The sequence below is a fragment of the Astatotilapia calliptera genome, chromosome 22 (genome assembly GCF_964374335.1).
Source record: "Astatotilapia calliptera chromosome 22, fAstCal68.1, whole genome shotgun sequence".
Classification (NCBI taxonomy): Eukaryota; Metazoa; Chordata; class Actinopteri; order Cichliformes; family Cichlidae; genus Astatotilapia; species Astatotilapia calliptera.
Genome location: NC_137442.1, coordinates 21,332,708 through 21,360,020, shown reverse-complemented (window position 1 = coordinate 21,360,020; position 27,313 = coordinate 21,332,708). Strand labels below are relative to the sequence as shown.

Sequence of the window (27,313 nt, the reverse complement as noted above, 5' to 3'; positions counted from 1 at the left end):
GTGACTGATGTCTTAAACACATCCAAGGTAAAGTGAATGAAACAGCTGCATCCAATGGAATTGAACAGGTCTTTCCTTATTGGTACACCACTGGAATTTATACTAATTGTTGACACTTGTAGCTAAAACAAGAATACAGGCAAACTTTATGGATACCAAACTGGCAGCAAATGGTTACAGATAATTGAGTGGACATTGGCATAACTGTCAGAGACAAAAAGTGATGCTTATTTAGAAAAAAAAAAAATCTATGTCACACAGGAACGGGATGTTATGTATTATGCCATGTATATATATAGGTCAGTTATAGATCTAAAAAAAAAAAAAAAAAAACAACAACTAAAAAACTAAACAAAACAAAAAACCCAGCTGTGTAGCAATACAAATGAAAAAAGGAACAGAAGTAACACTTAAAACAAAAAGCTTCTCTGCATTTATGTGGCACTGCACTAATTAATGTAATAATTCAGGGAGGATTTTACAAGACAGCTCTGTAGGGGCTGGACAGGAATACGAGACCCGAGGGCTTAAGCATACGTTTAAAATCGAACAGCAAATGAGATCACACACCTACGCAAACCACCTAATATACACACAAAGCGCTTATGTTTTAGCACCTCACACAAGTATGATGCCAGGACTCAAAAGATGGCTACTCTTTGCACCAGTGTGAAACATATGTCTCCTAAAAGTACAGTAGCCAACATCCAGAGAAAGACAGCACAACTGTGAAATTACTACTTTCATTTCATATCAGAAAGAATAAAAATAAAAAGATTATATGGTCTGTGACATGAGCAATATTTAAATGACTGAGAAGAAGAAAACAATACTTTCTGGAATTAATAAAGCCTATAAATAAAGAGAAGAAAACAGAAAGAAAAGGCTGTACATAAGATGCAAAGATGAGTATAAATGTACTGGATGGATAGCCTATACAACATTACAAACCACGCAGGTTCTAATTACATTCATTTTTAATATATGGAGCTAGGAAAATAGGATCTACTCTACAAGAGATCTCTTTATAACAGCAAGATTTTCTCCACAAGAGACAGATAAGCGACAGAAAGAGGAGACATTACTATACAGAGGGTAATGGTATGGAATTAATTCATGTAAGGGGACTGCTTCATTAGAAAGCCGGCTTTAATTTTGTACTCCATGACCATTAAAAAAAATGAAAATAAATTAAAAAGAATACTATTAATAAAAACAAACAAACAAAAACGCAAAGGCTGATGGTTACCATTTGGAGAAATGTTATCATTACCTCTTAAAAACTAAAGAAAATTATGAGAAAATAATTTGCTGATTAAAATAGCTTATGATATGCCATTTAGTTTACGAAAAAGCTATTTCTAAAACTTGCTTTATCCGCGTTTTGGCCGCTCCGAAAGATAATGGGAAAACAGCCAAAGTGAGGTGAATGTGTGCATTTAATTGCCTTGTTTGAGAATGTTTTTAGGGGCAGCACTACAGCTGTTCTGAAAGCCTCACTGCTCCACTTTACTTGAAAAGCATTGCCACATTCATCCAGGCTACAAGTATTGGTCTGTTAAACATTCTTGACTGAGCTCATACTGTATTTCATTGTTCTTGTAACAGTCACAATAAAGTATTCTGTTCTATTGTGACGAAGATGATTTATGTGAAAAAGGAAAAGCCTCTTCTGAGTTGTGATATGTGTAGTTTGTAGCGATTTTAGAGAAAAAGAGGCCTTACTAAGAACAACTTAATGTGCACATGGCTGTCACAGCCGTGTCAAACCTTAATACTCAAACACTGTGGCATTGATGCGCCGGCTACAAACCCCCCGCAAATCTCCTGCCTATGATTGGCGACACTTGTTGACTGTGCATCTTTTATTTTGAAAAGCCACCAAAATCCAAAAATCCAGGCTGCCAGCCTGCCCCCTGATAAACACTCTCAATACATGACTAGCTCTAAGTCCTTTGTTTAGTGCAAAGAAAAACAAAACAAAACACACTGTCGAATATTGTTTGTTAAGTATAGGGAGAAAAAAGCCATTTTGACCAGGTTTTATAAGGTGCTGGTGTAGGTAATGTAAAATGTAAAGAAGCGGAAACAAGTTCAAAGTCATCTCTTAAAAAACATAGACAGCTTAAAGTTACAAGCCAGTCAGTTTCTGATGTTTGTGCTGTTACAGGAAACAATGATTCAATCTGTCAACAATACATGACGGTTAACTTCTAGAGAATGACTTCCAACTATTACACTATATTCCGACGCGTCCCTTTGAGGAACAGTCTAAGAACTGAACATTCGAGTAAGTGAAGATAGCTGTGGTCGCGTTACAAAGGCCTGCAATCACACAGGAACAAAGACATTCACATTTCCAAGTACAGAGCCAAAGATGGGCTTCTCCTGATTAATTCATCTGTTCTGATCCACCTACTCTGACCGAGATGACTGGATCAAAACAAACCTAAAGCTTAAATAAGGACTTAAATGCATGATTGTACATAGAAATAAATGCTCTGGGGTGAAATTTGACATAAATCTTCGGCTGTGTCATTTTCATACAGATATCAACAAGTACTATGTGATAGTTTTCAGGCTCTATCAATCTATCCGTGGGCAGTCTTTTCTAGATTACTTCCCTAGTCTGACACACAGCACCAACTGGGTACATTTACTTTGTACCTTCTACTTTTGAATAATGAAATAAAATTATCAGACCAAATATGGGTGACATACTTGATGGCATACTGCTCAACTGAAAAGCAAAGGAGTTATTATTCAATATAGAAATAAAATAAAATAAAATGCTGCTTCTTATTGGTGCATAGAATAAAAGGAAAGAAAGCAGGGAAATCTGTGTGTAGGTACAAACACAGTTCAGGAATTTGGTCGTACAGCTCAACACTCAAAACACACATTCTCTCATCAGTCTGAGCAAAACTATGAGGGTGAAAAATTAAAAAAGTTAAAAAATAAATCGCTTAACCACAAACTGAGAAAGCACGTTCACCATCAAGCACAGCAAACGTTTAAAACCTATTCTGTCAAGATGCAAGACTCAAACAGCGCCAATTAGATAGATTGCAGGGGTAATTATACAGAAATGGCCAGCAGTGTGATGTTACCATAACACTTAAAACAGGTAACAAGAGGTAGTACACACGGCCATTTCCACACAATTACGCCGGCGTCACGCAAAACGGCCGAGCCTCTCGCTTCAATTGATTATCTATAAAAGTCACACCATTGCTATCAAAAGTGCATCCAAATTTACATGTTGTGAGACCAGCACCGATAAGAACAATATTGACATCATAACAGTAAATATCAAGTACAGAATTTTCAGAATGCCCCACAAACACAGTCAGTCGGATTTCTAGTTGCTTTTACAGGTCATGAGTACAAAGGGAACCATAGAGAGGTCATCAAAGGGAGAGAAAAGATCCAAAACATTATGATGCTTACTTGTTTTTTAGCATGCAACTACGGAGACTTGTGGACCAGTCCAGTGAGGATTTAAGGTGTTTTACAGTGAAAACATCTAGCACCTAGAATCGAGATGTCCTTTTGTGCTTTCATATAATTATATATATATATTTCTTTTTTTAATATTCATCATGTAAAAGTTCATAATCTTGTTTGGCTAGGAAAGACTGTGTGTTACAAAGGATCCACCCAATTTATAGGCTATAAAATCTACAATGTTACAAATGACCACATAAATACTTCATCCTATTAGAAAGGTATGAAGACGTTGATAAGCACTAAGAAACGCTACTAAATGCAATATGCTAAAAACAACATAAAAAGCCCTGATTATCTACCTCTAGAAATGACTCCAATTCATGTGAGATACCCACTGCTAAATCTCTTGGTTAAAAATGATGCATAGTTAGAAAAGATAAACTACTCGCCTCCACTCAAGACTATGTCAACATTCGCCTGCTTATAGCATTAGTAAAACTTAGGTGGGATATTATTATATAATAATGTTATTAGTAAGACATGACAGTCTTAAAAGGCCATATATTTGCATTTATCTGCATACAAAGACAATATTAATTTAGACAATTTTTTTAACACGTGGGCCAGTTTTTTAAAAAAGAAAAAAAAAAACTATAATCTTTCAGCAGCTTCCACTGAAGGCTTATTCAAAATATACCTTATTACCAACATTACTAAATAGTATAAAGACTCACAAAAAAGTCATTTGCATAAAACCCAAGCTTTTGTGCGATGACAGCCCCTAGTTCTTGGAGCAAACACTACGTTAAAGAGGTTTTAAGGAATTTCAATCAGTTAAACTCTAAAATGTTGCAGCTTTGACTCCACTGTACCGAATGCCTGGTTACCGACAAGCCACACAAATGACACAGCAGAATACACGATCCTGTGTTATATACATTAAAAAAATAGAAGTAGGGTTGATGTGTATAAAGGGAGAAATAAACAATCATCACAAATGCCTAAAATGTCTAAAACATGAGCCAGCTACATGCATATCCATTGGAGAAGTTATTCAAATTTTAAAAAGTCTGTAAGAACAGATGGGAATCACACAGATTTTAACATGTTCCCCACTATGGTGACTTCCTAATCAAGTGTCTTTTGTCAACATGGCTCAGAATACATTAGAAATGTGTCCTTACTGGGAACCAGTCCCAATATATTACATCTCAGGTCACTGGTTTGTCAGTTCAGACTTAACAGTGGGGCAAAGGAGGAAAAAAAAAATGTTTGTCCCCCCCCCCCCAAATTTCTAAATACAAAAAGAGCTTCATTAAAAAAAAATAAATTAAAAAGTGTAGATTCAGGGGTTAAACAAATCTGATGTCAAGATCATTAACTGTCAAAAGAGTTGGCATAATAAGATCATCAGTGTCAAGAGGACAAATACTGGAAGAAAAATTCATTGTTTTACATAGAAGTGGCAAAAAAAAAAGAAAAAAGAAAGAAGATACTCTTAAATGGCACTTTTCATCACATAGTGCCCTATGTGGGGGAAAACGAACACAAACAACCCTCAATATATATATATATATATATATATAAGTACTTTTGTCCTGATTGAAGCGCTCATCCTGGTCAGTGCACTTTGCTTTGATAGGCTGATAAATAATGTCTGTGGGGAGGACTAAATCATTAGGCATATAACAGTTAATGGACCCCCACATCTTTTGATTTTTGCCTTCTCCCTTCAAGCACCAAGAGCCTAATAACAAAACAAAAGGAGAAGGAGGGCGACTGGCTTCTTCGAAATGTGAAACCACCCCACTGTATACTGTTTCCACCTGCTAGTAAAAAAAAAAAGAAAGAAAGAAAATTCTTCTATTAACATACAAACTCTGCCTTGTCTTTTCATAATTTTCACCCTTTTTTTAAACAGATAACAAGTACAAATACAACTAATGCACGACATGTAAATAAAGCCTCTTCCAGCTCAATCCTCAAGAAAGAATGACTCTTTTGCATGTTACAGTCTAATTGCTGGAATGGTTTTGGTGGGTTTAAGTACAATTGTAGACATTTGGGTTACTGACATGTTTGTCTGGTAGGGAGATCACAATGTGAAACCACTGTAATGTTATCTACAGCTGACAGTGAGACAGCGGAGGGTAGTGCGTTCCATCAGTGATGTCTCACCCACGCCTTCCTGGGAGTTGGGTGCTCTCAGGCAAAGTACATGGTGCGCAAGGTGTCCTGGTGGACCTGAACAGCTTTGGCCAAGGCCTGGTGGTCACGCCCATTGCTTTGACCTGATGTGTGACTGCCCTCGGCACTGAAAGAGAAAAAAGTTGCAGAACTGTCAGTTTTTCCAACAAGGAGACAAACATCTGCAAACTAAGAGATTTTAATTTCTTCACCTGTCATGCTCTTTGTCCACCAAGTGATAGCGAGCCCGGAAAGCCACCAAATGGGCATAGTAAGCTGGTGCTGGGATGGACACTGACCGGGTGCAGCGCACATAAGTGTGACAAAGCTGGTAGGTAAGGACCTGCAGTTCATCTGATGAGAAGTGGTTGTCGTCCCAGAGCACGTGATAGTGAGACGGCCTGCTGGTTCCCTGTCCGGAAGTAAAGCGGATGTCAGGTATAATGGGTTGTTTTTAACTCACAATCTGCTTTCATTAGAAAACACAGTGGAAGACGCCTTTATCAATACATCTTATCCAACTTGACTTTTACCTGAATGCCAGCATGACTGCAAAGGTAGAAGTCAAACTCTGATGGGTGAGTTATTTTGGTGTCCACTGTGGTGCCTGCCGGAATGTTGCCGCTCTTCCCAACCTATAAAAAAAATATCCATGGAAATGTCTGTGAAGGTTCTCAGTCATCCAGGTCATTGTAGTCAAAGGAGCTTGCCTTTCTTTGCAAGCTCCTTTGACATCCATGGAAATGCTTGTTAAGCTGGAATTGCTTAAGTGCACTCTGACCCAACAAGCCTACATTACTTTGAAACCTCCCAAGCTGGTGAATATAAAAGAAAAAGCACGCACGCACACACACACGCACGCACGCACACACACATACATACATACAAGAGTTTGCCAAATTTCTCAACTATGAAAATATCCAAACCATGAAACACAACAAGAAAATCCCCACAGTGACTAAAGAAAAGAAAAACAACAAGAATAGAGTTGCAGCACGATAGGAGATAAAGTCAAAGGTGCCACACTCTACTTGCAGCCACCACAAAGGTTTAGATCACCTCTATTTTTATGCCTGGATCATGGAACATACAGGAGCATCTGGTTGGTTGGCTTTAGAGCTCTAACCTGATTATGATAAAGCAAGAGTTCAGCTAATTAATGTACCGCCAGTCCATTTAAAACCTTGAAGGATCATAAACATTTTAATAGACAAGAAGTTAGTGTGTCAAGGTGTTTTATTATCCCAGTTATTGTTTTTAGTTTTTGTTATAAGACAAGTTGTTGCATTTCATAGTGACTGCATATGATGATGGGATACTTAAAAATCTTTGAAACTTCCTCTGAAGCATTATTAGGGACACTGGTGAGAGCATCTTACATCACTCTATTCCTAAACTTATATGCACTCAGTTAATAATTGACCCAGATCATTCATAAATTCCCAGCACTAGCAGTGACAGAGTACTAACCCTCTCATTTCTGTCCATACAGAACAGTCTCGTGTGGTGTCTCTTCTGAACAACCACAAAGGTAATACCAGGCTGGTAGTCCTTCTCTAGTTTGATGCAGGCCTCCCGGATTGCCAGCAGCTCATGCTGAAGAACCTGCACGCAACAAAGTCGTAAGATCTTAAAGGTAACCCATAAAACAATATATGTACAACAAAAGCATGATTAACATTTAACAGCAACTTCTGCCAGCTCAATTAATTTCCTACAACAGCACAAGTGCATAAGGAAAATCAATCACTTTTCCTGTTTGTTATAGTTTATTCTGTGTGGTCCTGGATATATGGATCACCTGGTTGAACTGGCCCTCAGAGATGCCATCCCGATAGTAGATGATTCTGGTGGGCTTGAAGCGGGTGGACTTGTAGAACTGGATCAGCAGCTCCCTCACCATGGTAGCCAGGTCCTGAATGATTTCCTGGCGGTGCTGCTGCACCCGTACTGTCGCACAGTACCGGCTGGGATGGGCATCCATGCTACCAACCACCTAAAATGAAAAGAAAGAATGAACAAAAACAGGTATGACCACATTAAAAAGGATTTACTGAGAATGACAAATGATAGTGATAGATGCTTCATCCTTTTGATGTCCCGTCCCACATAGTTTTTTACAATGAAAACAAACAAGCAAAAAAACAAAAAAAACAAAAACAAAAACATGACAGACAACTGGACTTTCTCAGTCTATCACATTTTGATGACACTTTGATTAGGATGAGCTTGGAGGTCAAACAGTTTTCTTTCTTGTTTTTGAGGCAGTGATGTCACTGTCCTGTTGCATAATATGTGAAGTGTGTGTTTAAGCTAGAACACAGTATCTTGTTACTCTGTGTCAGTCCACACACACACACACAAAAATATAACATATTGTGAAGGGTAGGTCGTAATGTGTTGTTGCTTACTGCAGCGATAGAGGGCTTTTTTCCATCTCCTGCAGGTGGATGTGTCACATCTGCACCAAGGAAGATCACTGGCTGCTGAAACACCACCGGCCTAGAACAGTAGATGTACATAAAAAAGTTTAACACAATGGCATAGCTTTCATGTGTTGAAAAAATATAAAAGCAACTCATTAGTTTCATGATAAGAATTCACCAGAATTTCCACTAACCTGCCCTGTGGGAGGAGGATGTTGTTAACACCGCCCAGCTTGACATTAATCTTCAAACACAGGTTGGAAAGAGTTTGAGGCGTCGTCTTTTGAACGTTCTTCACTTGCACGCACTGTGTGGCCATGCCAAGAACCGTGTCCCCAACACGTTTCACCTCAGCTAAAAACACATCAGGACAAGGGGGAGATATAATTTGATCTGCTATAATAAAAAATAAAAAAATGGAGTGTTGCACAATCTGCCCCAGACGATTTAGTGCACATAAGTAAGCTGACTAAAAGTATTTTCTACGTAAAGGATAAATGTCTGTTTTATTTATTTATGCACAAATGACTTAAAATAACTAACTTGAAGCTCAAAAATGAAGCGGAGTATATAACTTTTTCTGTAATTTCTTGTGGTTTACTTCTAAAGCAGATACAGAAGCAGTAAAACTTGTTGAGTAGGCAATAGCGCAGCAGCATGTTCAGATACACTAGAAGTGGGGAGTCGTCTTTGAAGTTGCAGCAGAATGCGGTTGGAGTGGTAGGGACTAATTAAAGACCCCCTTCAGGTTCAAGGAGAGTTATAAATAACATGAATAAAACTGTTCCCTGATTTCTGTTCTTTATAAAAGGTTAATGCTTCAGTTATTAATAAGAGTTTAATTATCAAAATGAGATACTTTTGTACAAGTACATGATGCCTAACTTTACCCAAACTCAATCACTTTAACCAACTCTCATTCTCTACAAAGCAGGCTTATACTTTTCACATCTGTTTGTGATGTCACAACTTTAACCACTTAACCTAGATTTAAAGGGAACTCAGAGAAACTCTGAAAACAGCCCTTGAGTGTCAAATTGTTTTACAGAGCTAAATGCAAGCATCCAGGCGAAGCAACAATGACCATACTTGTTTCTGAGTGAAGAGCCACACCAGCGGCTTTTAAAATGGTAAATTTAAACTGCACCTGGCTGGAGAAGCCACAGTGTTTGTTTGTTTGGAAACAATCAAACAAAAATAAATTTCTCAGACAAAATAAATACCATAGTAAAAGAAGATCCCTCACCATAAACGGGTGTCTTCCCTGGTAGGATCACTACCACCAGTTGGAGGCCCTGGTAGGTGTATTTGAGGTGCCTGAACATGGGCTCGACGCTGTCAGCTCCCTGGGCATATTTACAAAAGCAAGGTTGACCTTGGATAGGCATTCCTGCATCTCGAGAGATCTTCCTCAGCTGATCTGTGAAAGCTCTGACAGGTGGAGATCTTGTTAATTTAAAGATAAACGGGTTAAGACACAGTCCTAGTTTAGGTTAGATGACATTTGAGAGCTGCCTGCCTGCCTTAGATACATTGTATGAAGTTTTCAAATTATCCCATTGGACTGCTTTTCCTAACATTTATTTTTAAATTACAGTGAAAGTTTGGTTTTCCAGACTTCAATTAAAAAGGAGCTGGTCAGTCTTGGTGAGTGCCATGAAAAGTCAGGACATACTGACTTGCTTAAATACAAAAATAACATGAATGCAGTAAACAAAGCCTGGCTTACACACTGTAAATACACAGCACAGCTGTATGTAGTTGGCACGTGCTTTTACACAGAACTATATTTGCACAGTAAACTTGGTCAACATTTAACAGAAAAAACAAAAAGGACTGTGTGACTGTGTTTACGCACTTCTGTACAGGACCTACGCTCTGCTTTACAACTTTTTAAACACACCCGGCACCATAAGCCTTAAGCTGTCTACTATCAAACAATAACACGCACACACGATGGCATGACATACATCTGCATATGATAGATAACATACGTTCAATGTATCGCGCTTACTTAAGTAGGAGTTCGGTGCACTGTCTCTGTGGCGCAAAGCAGGCAATGGCCCACACTTTGATCTCAATACCAGTGTGGAACTGCTTGTTCCTCATGTCCCACACTCCCTGGATTGGTGTGGCTATTGCTTTGTTCTGCAAATTGCAATGAGAGCAACATCATAAGTGCTAATCACACCATCCACGATGAAGTTACTTGAATAAAAACGAATAAAGTAATTCATGCATTAAAAGCACATTAACACATACCCTGCCTCCATACAGTATGGAAGGAGCTTGTAGGACACGGCCATTCACTTCCGTCATCTCATCCCGAACCATCACTCCGAACTCACGAACGTAAGGGTCAGCGTTGAAGTTGGCACTCCTCATCTGAATAAACACACACACACACTCATTAGCATAATACAGCAAACTTTAAGATTTTAGTCAAGTTATTTATTTTCTTTTATTCATGTTTATTCATTTCATATTAAAGGTAATCTGTATTGTTATTAATGATAATCATAATATTATGTAGGGCTGCTCGATTATGGCAAAAATGATAATCACGATTATTTTCACTGAAATTGAGATCACGATTATTTGACGATATTTATTTAACCCTTTAAGACCTACCATAGAACCAAGTCCACCAGAGCTTATATTATTATTTTTTTTTACATGTTGTAGTGCCATTTGTGGGAGCATTTCAAGTTGCTATACATCAATACAACTGTTATAGCCCATATTTTAATAATATGTATGCATTAAGTCCATAGTAATTACATAAATTGCAAAAAAGTGCAATAAACTACAAAAAAAATTGAAAATCGCTTTTGTTTTGTTTACATATATTTCTACTTGGAGAAATTTAAGAGGCTTATCCCTCAAAACTTTAAATACAATAAAGTTGCAAAAAAATAGTTTCCCACCACAGGAAATTTATTTTGAGTGTCTTCATAGTTTTATTTTGGAGATACACCAATTTTTATATACTGCAGGAAAAACAAAAAACAATCCTATGATGCAAATTTGCAAAGAAAACAGCATGTGCATCATTTCACTGTGGGAAGTGTTACGAACAGCTGATAGGAACGGCAAAGCGTGTTTCTGGAATATTATGTTTTTGTTCCTGCAAGCGCTTTTTATGCAATTTTTGCAAAGCTATATGTGGAACGAAACCGTGACCGAGGACAAGCTGATGGCATCAGATGTAAGTACAACTCCTCCGGTTTCATATGCAAAACAAATTATTGCGCTAGCTTACACGGTTCAGGTTCTACAGGGATTTAAAAATAGTTACGCAAAACGGAGCGTGCTGCTCTGACCGGCTTTAAAGGGTTAACAATGACTTTAAAAAAATAATGTAAAATGGTGTGCAACACCACTGAAGTTTTTTTTTTTTTTTAAACTCTCTTTTCAACCAACGGCAGTCACTCTCCAAATAACTTCTGCTTAGCTTTCCGAGCTTCCCTCGGGCCCTCTTAATCAGCGGTCTCCACCCTTTTTTGCGCCACGGACCGGTTTATGCCCGACAATATTTTCACAGACGGCCTTTAAGGTGTCGCGGATAAATGAGGGAGGGGCTACTAATCGGCTCAGTCATTTTTAATGATCGTTGAAAGCCCAGATCGTAATCGTGATTAAAATTCGATTAATTGAGCAGCCCTAATATTATGGACTATGATTGTAAACATTCTATACCAATGAGCAAATTCATCAGCAGTTCACTACAACCATCAATCTCAAAGACTTTTGTTGTCTTTATTAGCAGTCCTTCCAGCACTGGCCTCACTGAACCCATTAATTTTTAAGTTTATCATGTTGGCAGTGCTTGCTATTGGCCTTAGAACTCTGGGCAAACATCAGTGATGAATCACTTGAGTGTAGCCGTTGGCACAATGTAAACATTCTCTGTTTTCCTTCACTTGTTGTTGCAGGAATGGTGTCAAACTTGTGAAAACTTACGTTTTAAAAACAGTGTCTGTTACAGTTCATATAACTCACCAGTTTACTAATCTCATCCTGACGATCTGGTGCCGATCTGGCTGTGGCACGGATCATAGTGGAGGTCTGATTGTCTGTCAGCTTTTTGATGCAGCGCTGTCCTGCCACTATGTTACACACCTGGGGCGGACACGCGCAAATCATTTAGAAGAACAAAAAAACAAAAATCTCAAGTCACCTAGCTGGTGAACAAGAGGTTGATGATGCTTACCTCTAGAGGCAGGTAGGTGTGTTTCTGCTCCTGCCCCACCTGTAAACATGGCAGGTGGGGGTATCGCAGGATGAGCTTGTACTTGTCTTTGAAGTACTGAGCTACTGTGCACTCTATAGTTTGGCCATTCTCCTGTTGCAGAGGGAACCTAAAGATTTCCCAAAAAAAAAAAAAGAAAAAGCATTCAACATGTGAAACCTTTTAAATCTACAGTCAGCAGGAATATTCTTAGACCAGTGTTTCCAAATTTGTACTACTTATAATCATGACAAGTCATCTAGACAGAAAGTTTGGTTTTAAATAGTATTTTGCAGTTAATCTAACAGGGCTAAATGCAGTTGTAGGTGATTTTTTTGTTGTTGCTGTTGTAAACCTTTAGCAAACCTGATATTTGAATTTTAAGCATGCTATTTATCTTGTTTTTAAAATTTAATTGAAAAATGATATTTTTAAAAAAGCATTCTTACGTTTGGTGGCTGGCTGGTCTTCTTGTCACGTTGCACACTCTGTACTTCCTCTTCATCTGCCCACAGTGAGTAATCTCAACCTTCAGGCCTGAATAAAGCAATCACAATAAAAGGAAACAAAGGTTGAACATAAACATTTTTGTTAAATAAAATTAAGGGAAAATTCATAACAGCAAACCTAACCAGTCATTTAAATCACCTTCAGCCAACTGAACATGGACACTTTAAAGAAGCTAACAATGGACAAGTAGCTAAAGGCAGCAGCCTTGGTTTGAGCAAAGCAGAAGAGAAGAGAATAATTTTCCTGTTATCTGGTGAAGTTATAAACATACTAGAAAATGATTCAAGTACATTTGTTTGAGCCTGCTTTTTTTGTAAGGTAAACTATGGCTACATTCACACCGCACGCAAAAGCGCATCAAATACGACTTTTTTGACCTTATGCGACCCATATCCGATCATGGTATGACAGTGTGAACAGCACAAATGCGATATTTTCAAATCCGACCGGGGTCACTTTCGTACGTGGTACTGAATCCGATACATATCTGATGTTTTAGAAAGTGATCGCATTAAATCCGTCTTTTACGTCACTGACACAAGACAGATGCCAATTATCAGCGCTGGAGAAGCGCCCGAGAAGACATCGCGAACGCCTCCTGGCCATCCAGTGTAGATGTTAGTGAAACTGTTGGGAAGACAACGTTGGAGAAACGTGAACATTTTATTTGTACTGTATAATCTGCAGATTCTGACAGAAATCTGCAACTATCCTTTGAAGCACTGCTCCGCTCTAAAACAGCAATAAGAATAATTATTAGGCCATATGTAAATAACAAAATAACTTTATAACTTAAAGCAAAATTGGGAAACGTAAAGTGCAAAACAAGTCTTTATATTAAGGGCCATCAGTGAAACAATACTGTTTGGTCTGGCTCTAAGCAGAGTGCATTGTGTGTGCCATCTTCTTTGGCACATGCGGGTCACTTTGAGGGTTCACACTAGAGCACGTTTGCTGTCACATTTTATTTGCAGTGCGAACAGGCAGACGAAAAAATTGGATTTGATCAAAAAAAAATTGAATTGAGCATTAAGACCTGCAGTGTAAACGTAGCCTATGTGAGCTAAAAGGTGTTTGGACAGTAACTAATTTCCACTCAAATATTTGCACCTCTTTACTGTAGCAGAATACTTTAATATGTATGCTGTCAGTTATAGTTGCTAAAAAGAAAATCAGCAGCAGGTCACGCTTAGAGAAAAACCAAAATTGGGGAAAAAAAAACTATTTACAACCTGTATCTGAAGAAAATTGATGAGAAAATAATCTAAAAAAGTATCAGATAAGAATCTGAACTCACAAATAAATGTTTTTTTATACATCAAAGCTCCCAAAATCATTAAAAATATGAGCTCCTACGTTTATCTTACCTTTGATTTCTTTTGTAAATTTCACTCGTTGAGAGTCTGTCAAGGGTTTCTGCTGTTCTTCTATGCTTTTGAAATCCAAGACCTCGCACATAAACTCAATTACAGGTTGGGCTTTGTAGAACGCAGTGGCCGAAACTGAAAGTAATTAGACACAGAGTTTCAGCTTATGGAAAAAGCTCAACTTTAGACACATTTTGCATGAGAAATGAATCTTATTGTGAAAATTACCATCGATGTTGAGCATCATTTTCCAAAGGGACGGCCTGACAGACTGGTGGAAACCAAACCACACCTCTCTCCCTCCACCAAGAGGGTTTGAGCATCCCTCTGAAGGAGTGAAGAAAGAGCGTCCCACTGGGGTATACCTGCAGAAGAAAAGCACCAGCAGAAAGCCAACAGTATTATAAAAGGATAAAATAAAGAGTCAAAACTATAACTGACAATGACAGAAATTCTGATGTACCTCATAGAAGGCAAATGTCTCATGACCACATCCAAGGCTTGAATAGTCTCAAAAGGGACGCTGGGTAGCCGTCCTGACAGTGCCTCATGCAGAGCTTGCAGGCTAACGCAGGACACCCACTTGATGGCTACTTTGAAGCTGCGGTCTTTCCCTTCACCAGGAATAGTTACCTCAAGCTCCACCTGTGTGATCAGTTGGGAGGAAATGAAGAGATACAATGCAGTCATATTGCAGAAATACTCATACTTTTTTTGTTTTGTACTCAAAATAGAGCTTTTACTCTTACAGGTTGATGTGTGGAATACATACTTTGTCTCTGCCTATTGGCAAGGGCATGGCAGTGTAAAGGTTCTTCCTTCCATCATACACCGGCTTTCGATCACCAAAGATCTGTGTTTTAAAGTGCTGGACCATGTGCTCCACAATTTCCCTGAAAAGAAAATGAAATGGACAAATTACCAGCAATGCCCCAGGTAATTATCTGCTGAACGATAATGAAATATCAACAAGGATATACCGATTGACCCTCCGGGGGCATTTTTCAGGCTTGATGTCAATGTCATAATGATAGACCTCCAATTTGGGGATTTCCATCTCAAAAAAGTTAGCCTGGAGCTTGATTGTCCTGCCCATGGTGCCAAAGTCTGGCCGTGATGGTGGCTTGAACACATATTCTGGCACTGGGGAAGATGGGGGATCTAAAACATGTGAATCAAATGAAGCAACAAAATAAATGGTAAGAATGGCATCAAAAAGACCTTTAAGACCCAACCAGCAATAAACTGCCTTATAAACAAAGAGTTGTGGTTGCACATGTAAACGAATTGGAGCATGTTTCACTGATCTAAATCAAACGTAAAACAAAAATCTGCTGTTGGTTTGCATTGCAATTAGTGGTGCAACGGATCACAGTTGATCCCTAATCCGAACCGATCCCACTCCACGGTTCGGGACGCACGTGATCTGAAGATTCGAAAAAAGAAGAAAAAAAAGTATGTGTATGGTGCGCGTGGTCGGTCTGTCAAGCGATAGTTATGGCCAGTGCTAGCAGTCCAAGTGGAGGAGCAGAGGAAATTGCGGTATTTAAGCAGTCCTTTCCTGCCCAGTCCGACCGGGCTAAAGCTATTACAAAAGCTATTGGGGTGTTTAGCTGCAGACGGGAGGCCGTATTCCCTTGTGCAAAACAAGGGGTTTAAACTATGATGAACGTGCTTGAGCCACACTATAATATCCTGTTGCGCGTCCACTTTAGTGGCAAGATCGTTCCAAGCATGTATGAGCAGGAAAAGTTTAAAGTTATGGCTGAACTGTCCCAGGCATCTTCTGTTGCCCTACTACTACAAATGAGTGGACCTCCAGGGCAACGGAAAGCTACGTGACCATGACAGCTCATTATATCACAGCGGAGTGCGATATAATGAGCGGTATGTATTATTGTAGGGTCTACCTTACAATATAAAGCGCCTTGAGGCGACTGTTTTTGTGATTTGGTGCTTTATAAATAAAACTGAATTGAATTGGGTGGTAGATACAAAGCCCTATACTGCCCTATATTGAACCATAATTTTTTTGTTTTTTAATAATTGCGTGGAATGAGTCTTGAGTTGAATGTTTTTAACAGGCAAAAAATACTTCAATAAGTGAATAAGTAAATGTTAATTTTTTGTCTTTTTTCTTTTTTTGCTGATCTGAAAATTGATCCGATACGTGACTTAAAACCGTGATCCGATCCGAACCGTGAGATTTTTGATCCGTTGCACCACTAATTGGAATACACATAATAATGCCTAATAGTGGGTTAGGGTTAGGAAAGAAACAATTGAAAAAATTCTCAGAGATTAGGCATACATAAGCAGTAATAACAGTGTGCATAATGCAGTATGATCATTTTAATCAAGTGATCAAGATGTACTGTAGGGGTAAATAGGTTTTTTGTTTTGTTTTTAAAGTCAGGAGCATCACGAATGTGCACTAACAATATGACTTACCCATCAGCTCTAACTGGCATCATTTCAAGGATATTATATATGCGCTATTTGGAAAATATTATACTAATATTATAATAAAACAGAATGACTCAATTTATAATTTAAACAACACCACATGGTTTTGCAGCTCCAGGACACTGACTTAATTATCCAAATACACTGAATAATCCTCCGAATGTTTGTAGCTTTGCTTCCATCAATTACACTAGGAAAACTAAAAGTGTCACCTGTTGATACACAGTATCGTAGTATTTGGACCTCCCCAGCTCCAAATCAGAACCAATCTGTTCTTCCTATGCTAGGGCTGCAGCAAATTCAAGTGTGTGCATCTCAATTGATTCAGCATAAAAGGTTCTGTATAAAACTTCTTCCATCTGGTACAACATGTCAGCTGATTTCAGTACTTTCACAAATGGGTACACACCAAAGCTATGTCCACGTGTGCATGGGATTTTTTTTTAACCCTGGAGAACCCATGGGGTCAAATTTGACCCCATGGGTTCTCCAGGGTTAAACGAGGATTTCCCCCATGAAATATAACAAAGTGACATCAAGCGCTGTGATGAACATGCCTAAGCAACATGTGATGATGTAGCCCTAACTGTACAGGAACGCTGGCCAGTTACATACAATAACACGCTTCACAGTCTGATGTCAAAAAACAAAACCGAGGCATGTTGAGAATGTAAGACAAAATGTCAGTTTTCCTCGTCAACACACAAACACAGAAGCACAGTATCTGTGAATCTTCACCCCTGGAAGCAGCAAAGGCTGCTTTGGGTGATCTGAAACAACGTTTACATGTGGACGAAAGTCCAAAACACACAGAAAAACAAATCTATGTTTACAAAACTGTATGTTTGTGAACAGTGGCTGAGGATGGGGGGCAGTGGAGGGGATCTGGGTGACATCTGATACTTTTGCTACTATTAGCAGCTGCAGGATTCAGTGTTTCAGAGAAGTCAAACAAAATTATAAATAATTTATCTGACATCCGCTAACTCTTCATCACACCATCTCTGACCTAGAACCTGACTCATGTAGGGTTTTGAAGACTGAAGCCAATATTGGGGTATTTTAAACTCAAATATGACTGGTATTTTCATTCTTTCAAACACACAAAAAATTTGTATGTATATTTATTTATTTGCTAGTTTATGCTTTGCCTGACTCTGCTCAGATCAGCTCCTTCTTTCATTTATGGTGACCCAAACACTGTTGCAGGGAAGCTGCAGAGTACCCACTAGCGGACAAGCTATACACCATCAACATTCAGAACGTGTTTGAAAGGGTGTTTCTCTCGCCTGTTCTGTAACTTATCTGATTTTATAATTGCTGATACTGAAAGTTGGCAAATAGCTAAAATTGGCTGAGCAATCGGTTGGACTCTGCTTTAAACATTTAGCCATCACAAAATCAGCCACTGTAAATTTGTGCCTCATCTGCTAACAATCTGTCTAAAACAGTGATAATGGGTGACTTTTCACAAATGTGTTCAGGCTGTCCTAGAAAAATGAAAAAGCACAAGCTGCAGCTGTCATTTTGAACAAGTTTTAGTCAACAGACCGCACAGTTGTGGATGTAGAGCTCATACGGAGTATAAATACACCACTGAATAAATTCTTCAGAGAACTTCAATTAAAATTTTTTTCAATGTAACTGAAATTACAAAGAAAAAAGACAAAAAAAGGCAACTTGTATAATTTCTTTTTCAAACTTGATTAAAATGCTCAGATTATTTTTCTCATTCATAATTTGACTGTTTTAACTTATCTGCAGTAAGCCTTCTGGGGAATTTAATATTTACTTTTTTAAACAAATTGAGAAAAAAATGTTTCTTCATATTTTCTGATTTCTTTGTTGGAACAAAAATAATAAATAATACAGCTACTTTTCACCTGTGCCTTTATTCACAACAAGTCACCACAGCAGGCAGCTTAACATGTTTGATTTGTCACCTTTTCTTTTTAAATTATGTTTTTGTTTTTTACACTGGATACCCCTTCCTGGCCCATCCCCAAAGGGGTTCTTTTTTTCCAAATCAGTAAACCACTACACTATGTAGCCACACTGACAATAATATACAAGTTGATATAAGAAAAACGTTTTTTAATCTCACATTTGTAATTATTTTGATACAGTAGTTGAATTATTCTTATTAATATTAACAACAACAACATTAACACATGTACCAAATCTACATCAAATCACTATATTATACCCTGAAAGATTATTTTAAATGTTAACATTTTTGCAACTTATTGTAGGAGATGCACACAGCTCTCATTATTGCTGGACAAGCTCGGCAATATCTGCAACTTCAGTTATTTCAGTCAGGACACACTCCATTCCCTTCAGTGCATTATCTTTTAGCTCCAGCACTGTTCATTCAAACAGAAAACCTTTAATAAAGCCTAGCAATATATGGTGGATTTTAATAAGTGCCCTTTAGTTAAGTGCTCTGCACATAAGCGCACAAAATGAGGTGTACTAGTGCTGACTAGTTGAAGAGAAAAGCATCTTCTGTAGACTCTCACTTACAGAATCAAAATACCTATATGCTTTTTGCTGGATGGTGTCACTATCAGGTCCTGTTGTTTTTCAGATGAGTACATATTGTGATGCTTGAAGGATGTGCGAGAAAAAAAATGTTGCCACTTACACTGGACCACTACTAGGGTCAATTTAAAGTGTTAAAGCCCGAATATGGGAAAAGCTTACCAGAGCTTACTGACCCAGTAGAACGGGGTCCCTCAAGCATCTCAGCAGCTACAGAGAACAAAAATAACATGTTATAAATGCTCAAAGATCCGCTCAGTCTGATACACACTGTATTTTAAAATAAAGAGTGACAAATGTGTACACCTAATAACATAGTACAGCCCAGAAACCAAAGATTCCTGCTTAACATAACAAAACCATTTGTTTATGTAGTAAGCAGTAAGAGAGCGCTGCTCATTTATTACACTAGATACATCCCAGCAGGCCTTTCTTATCACTTCCACAGGAGTCTTATCAATAGACACGCAGAAAGTATTGAGCAGCTGGCAATCTAACGGATGAAGCCACCCCTTCCCCCTAGAAATAAACTGCTTCAACACACAGAGTCGTGTTTTGGTTGAACAAAACATCCTCGTTAAAATAACTGCAAGTGGGGAAAAAATATCCAACATAGTGTTGATGTCGCCTGTACTCTCTTTCATTCCGCCAAAAAAAGCCAGCTGACAAAAAACCCGAAACGCACACATGAAATACGCATGTATGCAAATCTACACACACAAACACAGCGTCTGTCTGACTAACGACAGGCGGCTCAGTCGCTTAACTATCACTCTACCTAACGTCAAACTTAATCAGACTTCTCCTATATCGTTTAGTGTCTTAAAGCCGGTGTTACACTGAAAATACGATCCGGTGGCGTTAGTGCGTTTATACAGCTGGTGTATTAATGTGACATATGTAAATGTGGCGATTTCAACTGTCAGGCTAATCGTATCCCAGACTGGTGATGAGATTAGGTCGGCCTCGAAATATTGCTTCAACTAGTGTGTTTAGCGCTTCAGTTCGAGAAAATGAATGATATGCGTTTACGTTCGTGTGATTTGTTAAGAAAACATAAGCCAGCCAACCCCCACTTGGTGAAAGTGCAGTGAGTTAACTAAAAACAAGTTCGGGAAACCAGGTGCCGTTGAAGCTAGCGTGGCTAGCGGCAGCTTGTTGTTGGAAGCTAGCTAAGCTTGCCTCTAGTACTAAAACACTTAAAACTGGGACGACACGTTCCTCGTCAAAGCCGTTGTTGAGTTTTATCGTAACGAGTTGGGTGAAGCCGGAACATAGCAAGCACTTCATCGATGCAGCACAGAAAAATGCCGCTCCGTTATCGTCAGTTTTCTTTGGCCGCATCACGTAGCCGATGCTAACGTTAGCCGCAGCACTTACCTCCAGCAGAGGAATACATTTTGTCGACTTTTTTTAAGCGTGTGTCGTGGACGCACAAACACTCCACTTAGTTTTTCGCAGAATTCCACCAAAACTCATCCGTAGTCGAAGTGTATTTATATGTCCAAGTGCAAGGAAGGAAACTCGGTTCTAAAAACAGATATTTAGTTAGCCAAGTGGTAAATATTTGAAGTCTCTCATCCTCGGCTCGGCCCCATCCCCCCAACACGCAAAACGAGAGCCGAGAGAAAAGAGAGCGCAGGGTAAAGAACCACGCGCTTCAAGATGATTCCTTCCCATTCCTTCCGCCTTTGGTCACTTTACTTTAGGTAGTGTATATATTTACATTTGGACTTCTTTTTTTAATCACCTTTTTTTTTACAAGATATATGTATTCATCCCATCAGTGTAGTCATGAATGTGGTCAAAAAGCTAGTATCCGCATCAGTCCACGAAATTTGATTCTTTTTTAAAATAAATAAAACACATACTATATAACACATACATACACACAATATAACACAATTTAGAAAAATCACGTTTCCTATCAGATTTAGTATTTTATTAGCCAAAGTTAACATTTTACACGGTTGCAAACATTTCAAATACGGTTATTTCGACTTGAGGGGAAATATTAACGTTTAGATTTATGCAAAGTGGGGAACTATCTTGCTTTTCGGTGACGTCAGACGCACGCTGCGCGGTCTCAGTAGTGATGCTAATTCAAATCTTTAAAAAAAAACACCACAGAGATCGCTTACCTGGCTTAAAAAACAACATGACTTTTTATAACCTGGCTAAAATACAGGTCTGGTTTAAATACGTACATATATATGTATATAGCCACGAATCTCGGTTTTTAAAAATGTCAACAAGCACAGCAACATACCAAGTAGTTTGTTTCTTCGGCGGAGGAAGCATTTCCGGGGTACCAAAGTTTTTTGTTTTGTTTTTTTATAATACCCATAGCTAGTGCATGGTAATGGATCCACAAAGAAATTCCAACGTTATAGTTCATTATAATATAACGACGGTACATACAGAAGATTTATCAAGCCATGTGATTTTATATTACACGTTGAATTTTACTTATGCTAAAAATTACTTAAACTTTAATTAAGCGGAATGAATGAAATAAAATTAGATGTACACGCTCAAGAAGTGAATTATTGTCTATAGTAACAAAAAAGCTGAAGACGATACACACAGGTAGGTTGTTTCTATTGAATGTTTTTGAATGTGTATGTTTATTTATTATTTGCTCATCCAGATTCCCCATTTTACATCTGACTGGGGTGAAAGAAAAACAATAATAAGAGGGATCCTTCTTCATTGGTCTCTTTAGTGATTGCCACAACCGCCATCCCTTCCTATCCCTTATTTAGCACCCTTTGCCCAGTATATCTACTATCCCTCCACTGCACATGTCCAAACCATCTCAGCCTCGCCTCTTTCTAATTGACTCATTTCTAATCCTGTCCATCCATGGGACATTTAGAGGGTCTATTTAAAATGATATGACTGACATGGAGGGGTGTCACTGTGTAAGCCATTTGTTTATTAATGTGTAGTTATGTATTTATGTCACATTAAATGAATCTGCGTTATTGTTTTCGGGTGCTCTTTCTCTTTCTGTTTTCGGAGAGTAGATAGTGCTGCATGTCTCTTTAACTGTGAGCCTGGTTTCGCGTAGCTGATGCCGTTTAAATTAAATTATTTATTGTATGAGTTGCAGATTTGAGTTATGAAACATGCAGAATGTTTCCGCATGTGTGCATCCAGTTAGCAGCACCTGCTGAAACGCCCATGTAGTCTTCCAAAACTTTGAAACAGTTGCAGGCTCTTTTATCAGATTAAACTGTTACCAGTGTCACGTGATTGCCCTTTCCCCGTTAATTTAATCTAATGGGTATATTTTTAATCTGGGCGTCTGGGTTGTGTCAAATTTGAGTGCATTTATTTTATGTTGTGTTGTGGGTTTGCCAAGGTGAACGACGTGCAGCCCCTCGCTTTGTCCTCTTGTCGGCGCTGTTTACCACTGAATGTGTGGGCTGACGGCCGGAGCTCTGGTTTGTGTGCTCGGCAGCATGCTTCAGGAGGGAATAACATGGATTAATATTTAATGAGACGTTTATTGATGCCGAGCTGTGTAAACAGACCGTGTTTGATTTGCCGATGATGTACAGAATATTTGGCATCATTCATTTGATGCAAGAAAAGCTTTTTTGAAATTTCCATGGGGGTTAGGCTATGTGCCTCTTAAAACGAAAATGAGAATATATATATGTATGTATAAAAAACCCGAGCTCATTGGCTTAAGCTGCTCAGTTTCATGTCTTTGCGATTTTCTTTTATTATTAGATTATTAAATTTGATTCCATGTTTCCATGCCTGACTAGAGCAGCTAGTGAATTCTGTTCTGATAAAAAAGCGTAAATAAAGATTAATAAAGACAAGCGTGATAATCGGTGGCTCTTGCAGCACGGGCCTTTTTGGTAATAGGATTTGTCCTTCTAATTTATCCTTCTGATGAATTGGCGACACTTTAATTGCTGCCATTGATTGATAGTATAAAAACACAACAATGCAGCCAACATGCAGCCCGGGTGGCTTCCCCCCTTATAAGAAAGCTGGCGGAGTGAATTGGGTGTAGCTGTGTCTGTGTGCGCCTTGGCCAATGGAACCAGATCCTCCCTGCAGTGCGTAAGAGCGCGATTTAGGATTTAACCAAGTCTTTGCTGCGGGGCTGGCTGCAGTCTTCACCAGAGCCCGACGGCCTGAGAGCCTTTCAACAATGCCAGTGTAGTTTTTTTTCTACACCGCTCTGGAGACAGACGCTCTCGGTTTTTATTATTGATTTTTTTTTCTTTCGTGTTTTTTTCCCCTGCTGATTAAATAAAAACGAACCCACGCGCTCTCTCTCGAAGTATGACCGGAGTTTTTGACCGGAGGATCCCGAGTGTGAAATCTGCAGACTTTGAGAGCTCCTTTCAACTCTCCAGCATGCACCATCCGTCTCAGGAATCTCCTACTTTACCCGAATCCTCCGCCACGGATTCTGGCTACTACAGTCCCGCTGGAGGAGTCGCTCACGGCTACTGCTCGCCCAGCTCCACCTCTTACGGGAAGCCTCTGAATGCCTATCAGTACCAGTACCCGGGTGTAAACGGATCTGCTGGAAATTACTCGACAAAATCCTACACAGATTACAGCTCCTACACGACCCCCTCCTACCACCAGTATGCTGGGACTTACAGCAGAGTGCAAGCCCAGCCGAGTCCACAAGGTACGGGCCTAACATTTTATATTTTAATAAAAGCAGATTGTTAGAGGGTTATGAAGAAAAAATAAATATATGGTTGGTTTTTTAAATTTTTTATCCAGGTTTACCATTTTGTCGACTGCTGATTTGCACTAAAGGTCTATAAATGCGTAATTAAAAGAAAAAATGCAAATGCATGCTTCAAATTATTTCATTTAAGTCCATTTAAAGGAACCACTTACTTTCCTTTTAGTTGGACTGAAATGCATCTGGTCCATAAAAATGTATGGTTTTTTTTGTTATTACTGTTATTTTAATACATCTGAACGATGACACACACACACGTAATAGATAAATTCCGATAATGCGGTTTTGGGGGAAATGGATACATGGTTATACACGGTTTTGTTTTTTTGTTTTTTAATAGAAAAAGAGATAAGCGAGCCTGAGGTGAGGATGGTGAATGGCAAGCCGAAGAAAGTGAGAAAACCCCGGACAATCTACTCCAGCTTCCAGCTGGCCGCCTTGCAGAGGCGGTTTCAGAACACACAGTACCTGGCGCTGCCGGAGAGAGCCGAACTGGCCGCCTCGCTGGGGCTAACGCAAACACAGGTGGGATTTTCGATGAAAAATACATCTCAGATCTCTCAAATCACTTTTAATTTGGAAGAAATTATCGTGTTTTAAGTGTTTCAAATGTTGAGAATAAAATAATGATTTTGCGATGTTTTCTGGCTTTCTTTGTGCGCTTTTACGCAAGGAGCGTTTTTTAAGCTCCATTTGTTTTTGAGGTGATTTCGGAAGTAATCATAATAATAATGCGATTTTTGGCTCCTTACAGGTGAAAATTTGGTTCCAAAACAGAAGATCAAAGATGAAGAAGATCATGAAAAACGGCGAGCTTCCCCCGGAACACAGCCCCAGCTCCAGCGACCCCATGGCCTGCAACTCTCCACAGTCCCCGGCCGTCTGGGACACACAGGGTCCCTCCAGGCCGCACAGTCTACAGCCACAAAGCATCAACACGACGGCTTCTAACTTTTTGGAAAACACGGGGTCATGGTACACCTCAGCCGGCAGCTCCATGACTTCCCACCTGCAGACCCCTAACTCAATACAGCATTCGTTGGCTCTTGGAGCGGGGACGTTATATTGAAAAAAAAGAAAAGAAAGAAAACTACACTAAACAAAAAACAAACCTATTGTTGATTTCATTTCCCCCTCCTTCTATGGGACTCGTGTTCAAATTTCAGAGGAATATGCAATGTATTTGATGGCAGTCATAGAAGAAACGTGTAAAATGTGTAAATGTGTGCATGTAATTTATTGCATTTTGGAAGACTATTAAACGTTTAAATGGACAATGGAACTTTGAACCCCACCCCCCTGCCTCCCTGCAGTCTCTTGTTATTTTAAACCCTCAGTTATTTTCTCTGAAAATCACGACAAAAGCTCGCAGACAGCCTCAGGTGACATTTTTTTGTTGTTTGCTTCCACAAGGTTGTAAATCACGGCTGCGAGGTACGTCGAGCTGAACGATCAGCATCAAATCTTAATGGTTTTCATGTGCAATTACGGCCTAGGAGTGCGTCGTTTGGGGGGTTTTTATGTTTTATATTTACTAAAAAATGGTATTTGTCTGAAAAGATTTTTGCAGGTAAAATTTAGTCTATTTTTTTCCTAAGAAATGACAATTTAAAAAAAAACATATTTGAATGAAGGCAGTTTATCCATTTGCGATGAATGCAAAATCGGAAAAATTAAAGGGCAAATTTCTGACTGAGCTTACATCAAGCAAACATTTGTCAAGATAAATACCTGTAAAAGGAACGGTACAGGCAATGGTAAGCGTCAGCCGACCACACCAATCACATTTTACTGAATCGAGCTGGGTGTATTTGTTCTGTAATATTGCATCTATTATTGCTACAGTAAGTCGGCAGTAGCTTATCTTCTTAATGTCATTTTTAATTTTATCAGACAAATGGTAACATGATAGGATTTGCTCATGATACAGTAATAATTCATATTTTTCAGTCAGTCCCCGTATTCTTCTTCATATTTTTATTCTTATTATTATTGCACCTGATTGAGTCTTTAAGATAGTCTGTAAGGGAAGTGCCCGCTTCTTCCTGCAGACGGTCTGCAGCCTTTCTCACTTCTTTGTGTCCCCTACAATTAGTCGCTTTGAATGGCAAGAGAGGAGGCGAGGGGGGCGGCACGGAGATCTGAGACAATCCGCATTCCTGTGGGGGTAGACCGGCTCCAGAGCTCTGCCACTCCCGGCCGCCGTACACAGCCCACCTTCCTGCTTAAAAAATGCAAGAACTGAAAAGAAAAAGGAAGAAAATCCTACACAGTTTGAACATGTCATTAGCAGCCGATAATACCAGCTCTGCCAGTGGGGGTTAAAAAAAATCCATTAAACAAACCGTGCCACTGTGACAAACTTAAGAGAATTGATCTAACTGAATCTGCCCGACCATATGCGCCAAGATCACATAAGTGAGTTTTTACAAATGTTGCACACAAAATGCCTCCCCTTCTCTCTCTCTCTCTCTCTCTCTCTCTCTCTCTCTCTCTCTCACTTTATCTCTCTCTCTCTCTCTCTCTCTCTCACACAACATACACTAAACAATGCTGCATCTGACCCACACACTGACCCATGCAAGTTACCATTTCCACCTGACACAGAACCCTCTTCCTGATTGCAGCCCACTGAATAGACTTCACACACACACACACACACACACACACACACACACACACACACACACACACACACACACACACACACACACACACACACACACACACAGCTATAGGAAACGCTGTCCCTAAAGCACTGGCAGCTCTGCTGCTTTAAGCACGATTTCTGCTGTGAACGAAACTGCAGAGCGGTCACTGCGATGCTAGTGTGTCACTCCAGAAATGTAAAAATTTAACAGGGCACGTGCACGTGATCAAGAACACTTTGGCGCGCGAACAGACGGGCACACACGGGTTTATATGTCTCCTACACATACAAACACACACATACACACACAGACACACACACACAAAGACACACACCTTTCTCTCTCTCTCTCTCTCTCTCTCTCTCTCTCTCTCTCTCTCTCACACACACACACACACACACACACACACACACACACACACACACACACACACACACACACACACACTTGTGGTGCCATTATATCGAGAGCCTCCGTTTATTTCCCAACCGAACATTTTCCACTCAGCTAGTTTTCCCCCCGTTTTGCAAATCGAGTCTAAATAATGACAGTTAGCTTTACTGGACAGCTTCAACTGTAACACTCCACAATAATTATTCTCCAGGATTAGGGCCTCCATTATCATAATCTGGACATTGACAATTACCTATAATTTGCAAAGATGCGCTTGGTTCTTGATTGCAGAGGGCTTTTTTTTTTCAAGCTCGCCATCACTAAACAGTGACAGTAATAACAGCTAATTTTGCAGGCAA

General features: G+C 39.2%; 2 protein-coding genes across 4 annotated transcripts; one reads left to right on the top strand and one right to left on the bottom strand.

Moving 5' to 3' along the window:
• Nucleotides 1-4,485: 4,485 nt before the first annotated feature.
• ago2 (argonaute RISC catalytic component 2) lies at nucleotides 4,486-20,819 on the bottom strand. 3 transcript variants are annotated; one of them, XM_026156018.2, is made up of 20 exons: nucleotides 20,562-20,819; nucleotides 19,344-19,391; nucleotides 15,152-15,332; nucleotides 14,944-15,064; nucleotides 14,635-14,816; nucleotides 14,400-14,536; nucleotides 14,172-14,306; nucleotides 12,744-12,831; nucleotides 12,277-12,424; nucleotides 12,066-12,185; nucleotides 10,326-10,448; nucleotides 10,078-10,211; nucleotides 9,310-9,494; nucleotides 8,258-8,417; nucleotides 8,049-8,139; nucleotides 7,439-7,633; nucleotides 7,108-7,242; nucleotides 6,171-6,272; nucleotides 5,850-6,049; nucleotides 4,486-5,764 (listed from the first exon to the last, which is right to left on the bottom strand). In XM_026156018.2, exons 1-20 carry the CDS (start codon nucleotides 20,578-20,580, stop codon nucleotides 5,656-5,658), a joined length of 2,613 nt encoding a protein of 870 aa, XP_026011803.1. In that variant the 5' UTR covers nucleotides 20,581-20,819; the 3' UTR covers nucleotides 4,486-5,655. The 3 variants fall into 3 exon arrangements, 2 of the variants coding, with proteins under 2 accessions (XP_026011803.1, XP_080152192.1); XM_080296066.1 differs by lacking the exon at nucleotides 20,562-20,819 and having other exon boundaries at nucleotides 19,344-19,515; XR_013904547.1 differs by lacking the exons at nucleotides 4,486-5,764; nucleotides 20,562-20,819 and adding an exon at nucleotides 6,697-6,763 and having other exon boundaries at nucleotides 6,019-6,049; nucleotides 19,344-19,520.
• Nucleotides 20,820-23,160: 2,341 nt separating this feature from the next.
• On the top strand, nucleotides 23,161-25,204 carry dlx5a (distal-less homeobox 5a). Its single transcript, XM_026156301.2, has 3 exons — nucleotides 23,161-23,847; nucleotides 24,251-24,435; nucleotides 24,665-25,204. The coding sequence occupies exons 1-3, from the start codon at nucleotides 23,490-23,492 to the stop codon at nucleotides 24,977-24,979; spliced, it is 858 nt and encodes a 285-aa protein (XP_026012086.1). The 5' UTR covers nucleotides 23,161-23,489; the 3' UTR covers nucleotides 24,980-25,204.
• Nucleotides 25,205-27,313: the final 2,109 nt, after the last annotated feature.